General features: G+C 35.0%; 2 protein-coding genes across 2 annotated transcripts; one reads left to right on the top strand and one right to left on the bottom strand.

Annotated features, from left to right (window-relative positions):
- Positions 1-275: 275 nt before the first annotated feature.
- On the top strand, positions 276-9516 carry LOC128677261 (NAD-dependent protein deacetylase sirtuin-2-like). The gene is made up of 7 exons (XM_053757973.1): positions 276-429; positions 517-777; positions 1276-1482; positions 2557-2706; positions 3562-3754; positions 4391-4577; positions 5505-9516. The coding sequence occupies exons 1-7, from the start codon at positions 300-302 to the stop codon at positions 5589-5591; spliced, it is 1215 nt and encodes a 404-aa protein (XP_053613948.1). The 5' UTR covers positions 276-299; the 3' UTR covers positions 5592-9516.
- Positions 9323-14372, bottom strand: spn-A (spindle A). Its single transcript, XM_053757975.2, has 7 exons — positions 14281-14372; positions 13975-14180; positions 13515-13714; positions 13096-13243; positions 12312-12520; positions 10678-10807; positions 9323-10334 (listed from the first exon to the last, which is right to left on the bottom strand). Exons 2-7 carry the CDS (start codon positions 14056-14058, stop codon positions 10089-10091), a joined length of 1017 nt encoding a protein of 338 aa, XP_053613950.1. The 5' UTR covers positions 14059-14180; positions 14281-14372; the 3' UTR covers positions 9323-10088.
- Between the last annotated feature and the right edge of the window lie 122 nt (positions 14373-14494).

The following is a 14494-nucleotide window of genomic DNA, read 5'->3' on the forward strand; positions in this document are numbered from 1 at the left end:
TTATAACCTTCGGCATTATATATTTTACAACAGCGCTATTATTATCTGATTAAAAAAACTAAACGCGTTTACAGAGATAGCTTTGCAATAAAAAGCGATAATGTACCTAAGTAATTTTAAATATCCACCGCATACAAAATGCTTAATCATTGTAACTTTTAATTATTACAAAGTATATTATTATCCTAAATTTAAAATTCAAAATAATGTATTCATATTTTAATTACCATTACGTAATAATAACACTTATCAACAAGTAAAAAAAAGATAACTTAGTTTTGTTGCAAGCATTTCCGAGAATGCGCGTCGTGTATTATCTGTATTTACACCTGTCAAAAAAGCCGTGGCGAAATTGGACAAAGGTTTCGAGTCGTAATTTGTGTAAATCTAATAAAATGACAGATAATTCGCCACCAGGATCAAGTGACGGTGAGTTTATATAAATATTTTGCAACAATGAAAACTATTGATCCAATCTAAAGAAACATTATATTACAATAAATACAAATATTTCAGGTGATGACCCCATCGATAGATCTGCGTCCAATGTCCCGCCAAATAATTTCGAAAGCCTTTTGTCTAGATTTAGAGCTATGGACGTAGATAGTGCTCGGAGGTATTTAGCCCTCAAACTTGGTATAATTAGCCAAGAACCTGAATCAACAGAACCAATAGAAAAAGTTTTGGATGAAGTTAATTTGGACGGAATAGTAAAGTGGATCAAAGGCAACAGATGCAAAAATATCATCACATTGGCTGGCGCGGGAATTTCAACTTGTAAGTATGTACTGCATAGGTACTATTATATAATTATTTTATCATTAACAATTTTTTTGGTCAAATTAGGTTATGTTTACATGTTTTGTTTATGTATATCTATACAGCATACTATCTAGCTAGTTTCTATCCATATATAATACAGTAAGCAGTATATTAAAAACTCATATATGTTAAATTATTATTTTCAAATTACACTAAGATAGATAAGCATTTGATAAAACACGACTCGCTGCAATATTGATGCATGGAAAATTTGTTCATTAGATTGTTTACATCTATCAAGGTCATTTCAGTTTGTTTGTGTATGGAATTTTTTGGATGATTTACTAAACAATTGGTGTTAGTTTAAGCTATTACAATGAATTAAAAGTATTTCAAATAAGGTGTTGTCACTTTATTGTTAGATTTGACACTAGGCTTTTATTATGAAACCATTATTAATTATAGTTCTCCAAGCACAACTTCATATGTTTACATATAAAATAATGTTTTCAGCGGCGGGCATTCCCGACTTCCGTAGCCCAGAAACAGGCTTGTACCACAACCTGCAAAAGTACAACCTTCCCGAGCCCCAAGCTATATTTGAAATCAACTTCTTTCGACAAAACCCCAAACCGTTTTTCACACTAGCCAAAGAGTTGTTCCCGGGAAGCTTCAAACCCACAGTGTCACATTATTTCATCAGGCTACTGTATGAAAAAGGTATTTTAATCTATTCTATATTGTACCAAGACAAAATAAAAGAAAAAGACCTTTAGTACCTTGAATAAAAATGTTATTCTCTTGTACTTTGCTCATGATTGTTAGTTTTTGTTTCGTCTCATTCTATCAATGTTATTGTTATTGAAATGGAAGAGGGACAAAGCAAAGAATTACTGTTCCAAAGCTTAATCAGAGAATAACATAAATATAAATTTATTTATCATAGCTTTTTCCTGCTGCTTCACTCACATGAACTGTAACAACTGGTACCCTGTGTCCTAATATTATATGTGAAATTTCAAGATGATTGGTCAAGTGTGAGAGATAAGTGTCAAGATAAAATGTGAAAAGGTAAATCAATAAATTCACTTTCACAGTAAGAATATTAGTTAGGATTAGGATTCAAAGTGTGTTGTGATTGTACACAATACTCAATGAACTCTATCCACTATGAAGAGAACAATTTTTAAACAAAATTGTGTATAAAGCAAATGCACTATCAACTATAACCATTAGGTAACCCCAAGTTACAATAGACTTTATTCTATTGACAGCTCTCTAAACTTAATTCACCAACTTTAAAACAAATGATTTGATGCAGGCAATACTTGTAAACAATGGATCAATTGTTTGATTGAAAATCTTTTGAACCCCTGACAAAAGGTAGGGATTTTTGTGGAGTAAAGTTTAATCTTGTGTCTATCAATTACTAAAATCACTGTCCCAATGATATTAAAATAAGTGTCAACCAATCTTTGTCCCTGTCTCGGCCACCACACTGTCACTGTTTTGGTCCAAAAAAAAGAATTTATTCTAAAATTTCATCTAGGCACTTTTTCGTGTTAAATTTAAAATCTAAAAACTATTGGCATTTCAGAACTATGACTGCTGAGAAAAACTCCAAAAGAAACTTAATTAAACATCAATCAATGGTTTACTCTTCTAGCCAAGTGTCAGTCCCATTTATAACATTACCCTGTTACAATTTGTTCTAAACATAAATATAAGTACATACTTAAAATTATTCTTTAAATATTTTTTGTAACATTATAATGATTATAAAAATTGTTTTAGGTCTATTACTGAGGCACTACACTCAAAACATTGACACCTTAGAGAGAGGAGCCGGCATTCCAGAGGAGAAGCTAGTAGAGGCTCATGGCACTTTCTACACAGCACACTGTCTCGAATGTCGTAAAGAGTATGGTCTTGAATTTGTGAAAGGTAATATTTTTATACTGGTAATTTACCTTTATTACAGAAGCACTTGCCTGTGAACCAAAAAGCTTGTATCCTACTTGTGTTGCATGGGTTTGTGTACCAACCAATCTGACCTATGTATAGGTAAACATACCAACATACAAACAACTTCAGTTTTTATAGGCCACCACTTGCTTCCGGAAAACATTATGAGGATACCTGTACACTTGTTATCAATTTAGTTTGGTACTATGTATTAAAGAACAGGTATGAAACGCGTATATACTTTTTTATTTCCCAGACGTTTCGGACCTTGTTACAAAGGACAGTGGTCACTGGGCGACTGACTCAACAAGCTACGGCTACGACGTCTGTCCGGTAAAATCTTCTTCTACCGCCATATCAATACCTGTTCTTTAGTATATGTATAATTATGCAATGCTAAAGTTTAAAAGTAGTTATAGTTTACTACTACTTTGTCACTATAGATATCGATAGATAGTCGCAAAAGTCATGTCAGATGTATTTAGCCGACTTGAATATAATCTGACAATAGTGCCTCACTAGTTTAGAACAAACAATAAGAAAGGATTACATAAATATAAGGTTTGTTTAAACCCTAGGGCTTTTTCTACCATCAACCGACGCCGGAGTGATGTAGCAGAAGTATATTTAAATAAAGTTTGAACTAAAAACAAGAAAGAAGATCAGTCATCGAGCACTTTATTTTAAATAATGATGTACTTAACGTGACTGCAATATTTTATTTCATTATGTGCATTGATATGGCTTCGAAAGTCATTGACCCCATGAAAATCCATTACTATCGATATTTTGAAAATGTATCTAATTAGACCCAATTATTTAACCTAATTACAGAAAGAATATTCGCCGACCAAATACCAATATGCACGGAGTGTCCAGGAGTAGTGAAGCCAGATATAGTGTTCTTCGGAGAGGGTTTGCCTGAGCGCTTCCAGAGATGTCTCCACGAAGACTTCGAGCGCTGTGACCTGCTCATCATCATGGGATCATCGCTAGAAGTACAGCCGTTTGCCTCGCTTATTGATATGTGAGTGTTTGTTTTTTGTCTTTGTCTCACTCTCTCTCTCATCTGAGTTTTCTCATTTCTTACACAGTCGTTGAGTGTCGGTGATATATATGACCATTTAGACTATTGCAGCACACGATTGTTTAGTAACGGTTTTAATATAAAAGATTTATGTTTTTGTTTATTTTATGTAACAGTCGGATACACGACGTATCTATCTAGACTCCCATAAGTCTCATTATATAGACAATCTTGTCTCTTCAGAACTATTATATTTATGGTTTCATAGCAATACAAATTAAGTTTTTGAAGTGAAAACTTCTTTAGCGGCGTTGTGCAGTTTTTGTGATGGGTAAAAAATGTTAAACTCGCACCAGAACACGTGACCTGATTCATAAGACGTCAAAACTGCACAACGTTAATATTCAAGTTTTCTCTTCTGTCGGTACTCCCGGAGTGCCACACGTTATTTTTTTTAGTTACCCATTAGGAAATCACTTTCGTGGTTAACAAATATTTTACTTTAGAATCAACTAATATTTGATTTATTTTCAACAAAATTCAACAATAAGCACTGTGAAGACTGTTTATATAATTATTAGAAATAGAAAAAACGGAGTTGAGAAAAATAAAATAGGTCGTTGTTTATTCATCCAGGGTCCCCGATTGGTGCCCGCGTTTGCTAATAAACCGCGAGAAGGCGGGGGTGCGTTCGCCGCTGCTGCGGCTGTGGGGTCTGTCGGGCGGCGGGCTGCAGCTGGACGAGGACGCCGTGAGGGACGTGGCGCGCCTCGGGGACTGCGACGCCGGCTGTCGCGACCTCGCCGCCCGCCTCGGCTGGGGGGTACGTACTTGGACAAGATAGTTAACAAAATATATTGTATTTATTTGTATCATTGTACACAATACAAGCATACAGTAGAATAAGTTCAAAACCATATTTTGGTTTGACTGCAGAATCAGGTTTGGTTTTACAAAAGGAGGGCTAATAAAGGAAAATAAACCAAATGACTTAATAAATAAAAGTGTAAAGTCTTAACAAAAGTTAGTTAAATGAAATATTTGTTAAACATTATAAACAGACAGAGAGAAAAATGCTTAAGCAAATTGTATACAATACTGAATTTTAAAGTAAATGTACTTAAATTATAAAGAAATAAGTTAAATTTCAATTACTTTCAAAACTAATCTTAAATGCTATCCAATGGAATGGAATCTTAAAGGAAACCCATGGATCACATATGATAGCACTGTCTCCTGGTGGCTGGTAATACCAGGTGTTTAAACACCCAACCGATCTTGACCCTTTACTTTGGTATTGAAATGGCAAAAAACATATAGATTGATTTTTTTTTAAATCAGACTTTTCAGAGTTTTATCTCTTTCTGATCTCCGTATGTGTTTGTTTCCGGTTTCGTTTAGGGCTTTAACGCCGTGTAGCCCGGGGCTGTGATGACACAATTGACAGTTTGCTTGAGGTCAACCCTCCTTGGGAGTTCTACTGTTGCCTATCAGCTGCTTAAGCTGTATCCCTTAGGCGCCTCGTACGACTTACACGGGAGGATGTGGTGCGGTCCTATTATAGGATGAAATCACACGTCACAAGCTTTGGCATTTTATATCTATGTTTTATTTTTTTCTATCTAATAATCAGTAACAGTAACCCTGTATAATATTAAAGAATGTCGCGAAAGTGCCATCGCAAGTCCAATTTCTTAAGCAATTTGACTTTGAGTCCAAAAAATATTGTAACATAACCTCTACTCCGTAGGACGAGCTCCGGGCGCTGGTGACGTCGCAGCACCTCCCGGCCGCGCCTCACGCCGCCGTCGCCGGGACCTCAGAACCCAAGCTATGATCATCCACTGGTCTCAGGTGCTCATGTGACTATTTACTGATCTATATTTTTTCATCGATTATACCAAACATTTCGGCGAGCTGTGGCTAAAATACATTAATTTTAAATGGTTATGTCACACAAGCTTTATGACTGATTTTGAAAATAATAATGATTCCAGATATTTTTCATACCAATATTAATTTGTAAGATTCAAGAATTTGACTGTGAAGTCGTATAATTTTCAAATCTCACATCAACTTGTCCCAAAATCTTATCTGACATCTTGTACAAGATTTTGTAAGTAAAAAAATGAAAGATTCTCATGAAATCGATGAAACTCCGCCTCTTTGCCTCCAGAACACAATTTTTGCGGTGATTTCAATACCGTACAATAAAAATCACTTACTAACAAAAAGTAGCCCTGTGGCCTCAAATCATCAAAATATATATATATCATATCCGCTCAGCATTAACAGAAAATATGTTATGATATAAAAAAATGTCACCATATTCATACCTATTACATATAAATTGTATATAAGTATTAGGCCAGTATATGTATGTAACCGTATTGTCTTATTTATCTAATGAATAATATTTTTGCTCGTACATTATGAATATTAAAGCATAATTTTGGACAAATTATTGACTTCAGTCACAATTAAATTCAAATCATTTATTCAGAAATTAGACCTTCACAGGCACTTTTTCGCGTCAATTTTTATATTAAATAGTTATTTCACACAAGCTACAAACTACAACTTAAACAAAATAATTAGGTGAAAATTATACTATAGAATATTTTTTCTGAATTATACACACGTTTTTATGCTTTATATTAATAATGCATAAAAACGTGTGCATAATTCACAACCAAACAAAATATTTTTTTTGGCATTGGTTCTTTACATCTTATGTATATGTTTCTATAATATCCATATTTTTCATCTGCTCGGCCATATTTATTTATAATGTCGCGAAATATCACTTGCGATATTGTTGTTATAAAATATTACTTGTGTTTTAGTTACAATATTTTATTTATTATTACACGAATTATGTCATACAAACATAATAATTGTTATTGTGAATTACTATCGATTGCTACAAGATATGATATCAAATATGAATGAATAGAATATATCCATTTGGACTAAGACAATGGGAATTCTATTGTTATATGTCAATGGACACGAAATTATGGAATAAAATCAATTAAATTGTTAGAATGCACACAATAGCAATAGTAATTGCATACCATTCAGTACTTAGGTGCATACAACTGTGATTCAAGTAGTCACTTAATGCATTTTGGGACTCGAACATGTAAATATAAACCACATTTTGCATCCAAACCTGAGGGCGAAGTGCGGGTTTGCATTTCACTTCTCACTTTCGAATCGATTCGAAGTGAGACGCAGCGAACCAATCACATTGCAGTGTGGTTGTCGTTGCGTCACAATGGCGCAACGTGATTGGTTCGCTGCCTCTCACTTCGAATCAACTCGATAGTGAGAAGTGAAATCCAAACCACCACAAAGCCCACTATAGTCTGTCTTGTCTGCTATGTCTAAACCGCTCCACCGATTTTGATAAAATTTGGTATAGCTACGAACGTGAAAAACGTGTTACTTTTATACATTTAGGGACATCCAATCATCTGGGTGAACAACTACGGTAGGACTACGAGAACATCATCTACTGTACCCGTTGTCCTACTAGTAGGACCATGCTGCATGTATAGGTACGACCAATGGACAGTATACACAGGCTAAAATTGTGACGCGATCTGATGGACCATTCCTTATATAATTCTCATTGCCTCATTTTCACTGAAATTATGTGTTCGAGTCCAATCTACTTTTTTTTTATATTTGGGAGAAATTCCGACCTAGGTTAGTACGTTGTTTTTAGCTAAAAGCAGTGTTCGCTTAATAATTGTATTGATTTAGCTGCAGTAAGCAAGGTACATATTAAATTAAGGCACACTAAATTCATGATCGACCGATGGAAATAATAACGTGTAAGTAATAAAAAAATAAACCATATTAATATATTCTGTCTCGTTCTGTCAATGTAAAAATCGTTAGGTGCGATAGTGACAAAACATACTTTAGCTTAAAGTAAACTAAGTTTTTAATGAAGATGGTTTATTATGCAAGTGTGCGTCCATAATTAATATTGGATGTAGCTAACTAAGTTAAATTCTGTGGCTATATTCACATTTATTTGGCGAATACTGAGTAAATATATTTTTAGTAGTAGTCTCTCTCATTCTCATTGATTTGCGTTCGGGGCTGTGGACGCCGCGGAACCTGGGGTCAGCTTAAAAAATTACCTTAACATTTTGAAGACTGCTGTGATTTTACTACCGTCCGCCTGCCTGACGTCAACCCTGCTGCTATTGTTACTTATCTAGTTTCTAGGCTGTGTCCCTTAGTCGCCTCGTACGACATTAACGTGAGGATATGGAGTGGTCCTATTCTAGAGCGGAACCATACGCCACATATTTAGTACGTAGTCATCAGCATGTCAAGATACCCTGCATGGGTCTCTATGCGGCGGTAATAGAGGCGAATTTGCAATGAATTTGGCTAGTTCGATACGGAATGTCCGTTGGAATAAATTACCGGCTTTATTTATGAAATTTTCTGAATACCACACGAAATCAATTCATATTACTTTTTTTCACAGATCTTTGTTTTATTGTATACATTTCACTCAGCGGACATTTTTACGTGTTTATATAATAGTGCCTCGTAATTAAAATATTTATTGTGTAGCAGTTTTAGTTTGGGATGTGAATAGCAATAAGTATAACAATAGATTTTGATCGACATTTTGAAATTTGTAGAAAAGTAGGAAGATTATATTTACGCAAATAAAATTGATCAGAATCTGTTGTTACTTTGAACTAAAAATATAATACGAGTCAGTAAATTAACAACGCATCTATCGCTTTTTGTTTTTGTTACATTTATTTACTCACTAAAAGTCTTCACCAATTTTATATTGCCTTGCCTTGAATTATATTTATTTGGTCGATTAATTTACTGAATTGCATTATAAATCAGAGTTTAGTGGTAATTTATTTATTAGACAATTTATTTAAAAGTATACAATTTTTGTTCATTATTCAATTGTTTTTTTTTTCTTCAAATAATGACACGTCTTATGATACGGATATGTTTTGTATATCAGCGCATTGTATATATATACAATGCGATATCAAATTAAAAATCCTAGTGATAATTATTTTTATAAGGGGAATAAAATGCGGTATAATATTTATAATTAATGTGTGTAAGACCTGTATCTATGTGAATAATGATGATCTTAATTCTGTTATGCCCCACGAAATACCCGATTTACAATTCCATATTAACATTTTATGTTGTTTTTGTTCTTATGAAACGGTAATTAAATGTGTAATGGTGCCATTCTTTTACAAAGAGTTTTACGTTTTTTTAAATATAATATTATCAAATCTAAAAATGAAAAGATGTTGAGATGATATTTATGAATCTATTTTGCGTTACCTAATAAACCGAAAAGTTCCTACAATGTTCATCAAATTGTATATAATATGTTCAGAAAAAGCAATAAAGTTTTCCGAAGCTTCCAATATTATAATTATGAATTCCAAAAAAGTATACATACAAGTTACAATGAAATATCTATAAATTACTGTGTATGAAATTGAATGCTTATCTCTATTTTATATTGTATGCGATAACAATAAAACAGCCTTTAAAAATATACCAGCTTTTTATTGAAGATAATATTTACAAAATTGCGAAATATCGATAAATATATGTTAAGAAGTAGTCAATTAGGTGCATACTGTTTTTGGACATATAATTTTTTAGTACATGTCAATGTAATGGACAAGAACTGTTAACAATAACCATTATTCAAATTAAATGGCTATATTTCTATTTCATTAGAATGTTTTAATTTTTCCTAGTCCTTCAAAAACATACACTTTCTTGTAAATATTGGTTACATTAAACCAAAGACAAAGAAAACTATAGACGCGTGGTCAGTGTTTGAAGATAATCTTATATAGCACTAAAAAGTTCTAAGCAACATTTTGGTGCAACATACATATAGTGCTATCTTTTATCTGTGGCTCTTATTGCAAAGTATATATATATATTTTTTTTTCTAGCAGCGCCCCGGAGCTTCGTTCCCGTGGGAATGTCAGGATTAATAGTACCCTACGTGTTATTCCAGGTTATTTTCTACCCGTGTACCAAATTTCATATTTCATAACAATCCGTCCAATAGATATTAGTCGGGATTTAAGTATAACATTAATTAATTAGCAGCAACATGACATAGACCAACACTACCCGGCAGTTGTAGGCTGTCTGTATGACGAGGGCCAAGAAAACTAAGTAGCGCTTTGTTCATTAAATAGGCGTTTCTCTTGTATGAGCGAAATAGAAGATGTCACGATGTCTATAGTTTACTCTATCTAAACAAAAACAAGTTCCAATCACACCTTACAATCTATTCTTTGGCATCAGTGATGCCTTCAGCACTTATAGCAAACATGGCTTCGGTTTCTGGCAGACACGGGCTGTCGTAGATCTTGCAAACTCTGTTATCGCCGCGGCCCTTGCGCAGGTACAGTCGGGTCGTCGACGCATGCGCGAGGATGTGGCCGCCGATTGGCTTCTTCGTGTCGGCGTTGAAAACGCCAACAGAATCTACTTGGGCGACTACTTGGTTGGTTATTATTACTGCTACTCCAAACTGGAAAATAATAGATAATTAAAATCAATAATAAGGGGAGGATAAATTCAGCATTTGTAGAAATTCCTTTTAAAATCGGTTAAAACTATTCGTCCACTTGTCATAATCTTTGCCCAATATTATTAATTGTATAATTATTTTAATAAAAATACAAACAAGCTGCTACTGTATAAGTTTGACAAAAAAATAAAAGTTTTCAATTTGGTCAAAAATCCTTGTTAAGCTACTTATATACTACTAGATGTTGCCCAGGGCTTCGCTCACGTGGGAATTTCGAGATAAAATATACCTGGATAATGTACCTAACGAAGAAAGTTTAGAAGAAATCCTTAATCCTTCTCACCTCATCAGCTAGTCTGAGTAACATTCTCATGAAGCGGCCTAGATGCTGTTGTCTTGGATTCAGCTCCCCTCTTCCGGAATAATCTGTTCTGTACAGTGCCGTGGCGCTATCCACAATTATCAGAGAGTATCTGAAATATGTGAATTATTCTCATTTGTCTGGTCAGGACAGAGGAAAACTATAGAGGAATAGAATGGATAAAAATCAAGGGATATAACTTGGAAAAGTTAATATTTTGCTTATTTTATTTTATTTATAACACACTAGCAGCTCATTAACCGATTCATTGCGGATGGCACGCCTGCCGTGCCATTACTTTCTTTTACGTGTGGCGTAGGGCGCGGGAGCCGTGTCATTTTTAAATCGATGATAACTCCTTCAAATTAGGTTTTAGGGAGATCTACCCAGAACAAAATTGTCGCTATTTTTCATCTAAATCAAGGTCGTAGCCTTCGTTTCTGGTAATTGTATGATTTTATTAAAAGCAGGTGTAACCAACCTTTTCAGATGCTTAAAATTGCAATTTAATAATACCTAGGCTACATGACTCAATTTTGTTTTGTTTAAATATGGAAACACCTCTAAAAATAAGCCCACTAGTAAAAGAAATACCATGATTACTGAAGAACTCTTTGACATAAAGTCACACTTTTTTGGCGAGTCCAAAACGTTCCATAGAGAAGGCTACCTAGGTGTGACGTCACTTCTAAATAATATGTATTTCGTAGGACACGTGCGTGAACTTTATATGATAACTATGTAAAATATTGTGTTTATGGTATAGGCCTCATAATAAAAGTTGCTTTGATTTTAATAAGTTACCTTATGATAATACAATTTTTTGCTTTTTCTATAGTTTTAAAATGGACTTGCCCAACTAACTTCAAATAATCTTTAATATAAAAATAAATCGCTAAATGTGTTGGTAAGCGCATAACTCAAGAACGCCTGGACCAATTTGGCCAATTCTTTTTTTTTAATATTCTTCGTAGCTCAAGGATGGTTTTTACGGCGAGAAAATGTATGTACCTCGGGCGAAGCCGGGGCGAGCAGCTAGTAGTAAATGTCACTTACCTTCCATTTTCAAAAATACACTTGTTATGCCACTTATAATCACTTGAAACAACGTTTCTGTATGTTCGCGTTAGATTTCGAATGTCAACTAAAAGTATGTAAGCCTAAAACATGTAAAAACTGGTTGAAATACTGTATTCTTTTCCACATGGCTGAAGACACAGGAGGCGTGTCATGTAATCGTATGGCGCTTGACCCGGCAGCCGTGTCACATAGTTTTTGTTGAACGCCATTAGTAAAAGTTTGCAAAATTAGGCATCGCAATGAATCGGTTAAGCTGATGCGTGCGTGTCTTGAAGTTTGGAAATTTTATGCAATCTGTTCTTAAATCTGTTGACTGAAGGTGCAGTGACAACATTCTCATTGAGTTTGTGCCAGTCTCGAACCACACGATTGGATAGAAAATTACTCTTCGGTTGTCTTTTTGCCGATGTGCGACATAAAATATAAATACACTTCCATATTTAGTGACAACTGACTGCATGTGAACGCTGGCAGCAGTTACGCCTGTAAGAAGACCGTCGAACAACTATACAAAGCTCATTAAACAGTTGCCATACCGAGACTCTGCCATCATGGCGCAGGCCTGGACCAGCAGCTGCGTCTGGTGGTCGGTGTTGTACGCGCGCGCGTAGGCCACGTTGTCGAGCACAGCCGCGGCCTCCATGCCGTAGCGCTGCGCCGCGGCCAGCAGGCGCTCGGGCCGGAACGTGCCCTCCGTGTCTATGTACATGCACTTGCCCTCGCCGCCCGACTGCTCTATTGGCAACTGATCAAACAGATATTTGAATCACCCATTTTCCAATTGTAATGCTGGCCCCACACTGTCCGCAAACTTTTCGCCAATAGGTACATTCCTGATTTTTTATTGCGGTGAATAAAATACTCCTTCCTACATATAACTAACGCAATGTCAATGCATTCGGCATTGACATTGCGTTAGTAGCCTACAATAATACTCACAATGACTAGAATAACGAAAGTTGTATCGGTCAAGGTTACTAATTCAAGCGAATCATGGCTCTAGACACAAGTCGGTCTAAGCAAAGAAAATATATTCAAGGTAATATGAAAACTGATGGTCTTCACAAATTTCATTCACTAAGTCAACACAAACATTGACTCAGTTAAAATTGTAAAAATATTTCAGCTCAATAATGAGTATTCAGATGATAGGAAAGAACAATTCTACACAATTGCATCTAAATGATAATAATGGAAATTGCGACAAATATGACTATGTTGCAATATAATAAAATCTTCTGTTGTGGGGTAAATATGATAGTTGGATGGCCCAGAACAAGATCACTGTATCAAAATTACAAACAATAATATAGTGCATACCTGGCAAGTCACTGCCAATGTGTGGCATAGCTGTGTCTTCCCTGTCCGGAATTCTCCAAATATTTCTGTTATGGACCCTGTCTCTATTCCACCGCCTAGCAATCTATCCAGTTCTTTTGAGCCAGTTGTCAACTGAATGATTTCAGCTCTGTAAATAACCAAGAATTGTTTTAGTTTTACTGTAATTATAACCTTAACATCACAAAAAAATGACAAAACATGTTTTTGTTATTACAGATTTCTAACAGGCACTCATTCAACAGGCATTTTCAGCAGTAAATCGTCTTAAATATGTTATATGAATCTATTTAATTTGCTTACAGAAGAAATTTAACAATGATGTGATCACCATCCAATCCTGTTATCAGTATTAATTTTGATGATCAAGTGGCAAGAATAAAAAATTAAAATATAATGACCTTTTCTGGTGAAACTCAGTGGCGGTGGTAAATCCCATAGGCACTAACTTTGATGCCTCTGACAATATTTTGTCAGCTTTCGCCTCTGATATCCCCTTTATGGTTATTAGCCATTTTTTTGGGGCATACGCAACTGACTCCACAGTGTGGTAACCTGCTTCTTCCAGCTTTTTGATGTCTCCTGATGTTATGCCATTTCCCTGTAAAATAAAAAGTTTAAAAGTTATAACTTAACTGGGAGGTAAGCACTTGGGTTTAATGTTAGCCACCAACAAAGCTGTGCAGTGGCACAACGCTGACCAATAGGAAAAGCAGCCTGAGCTATTAAAATTAAACAGTAACACAGAATGCAGCAACAATCAAATGAAGGCACAGCATCACAAAACTATTTTACACAAAATTTTAAGAAGGCAGTGACTTTTCTACTTGTGAAGCTTAAGAAGTAAATAAGGTATCTTACCTCTAGCTTGGTGATTAACTGTGGTCCACATTCATCTAAATCTTCATCAATCGTGGCTGTAGTAGCAGAAGCTGTCGCCATCATAGCTTATCATTTATATATCACCGGGGCATTGGAAGTTCATAAATCACAATATATAAACAATAACCACGAACCTGCTTATATATTCAAGGCTTGAATGGTTTGATTTTTGGAATTGCCTCCAACTATGATGTAGAGGCAGAATTAAATTTTATTATTATACGATTGAATTTATTTATATTTGTAATCAATAAGTAACAAATTAAATCAATAGTATATAGGTACCTATCGTAAAGGGCTAGTTCGGTTTTCCAACCAAATAAAAAGAAACAAGCACCGAAATAAACAAGATAAAAGAAAGTTTACCAACTGTCAATTTTTCCCCCCTAAGGCATGCGATCATCTGTCATTTTTTGACACTTACTAGACATGTAGTCCTGCACGCACGCACACGGCAACGGCGGCACGACGACGCACGATCTTTCATTCTTCATAACTT

This window comes from Plodia interpunctella, chromosome 17 (genome assembly GCF_027563975.2).
Source record: "Plodia interpunctella isolate USDA-ARS_2022_Savannah chromosome 17, ilPloInte3.2, whole genome shotgun sequence".
Lineage (NCBI taxonomy): Eukaryota > Metazoa > Arthropoda > Insecta > Lepidoptera > Pyralidae > Plodia > Plodia interpunctella.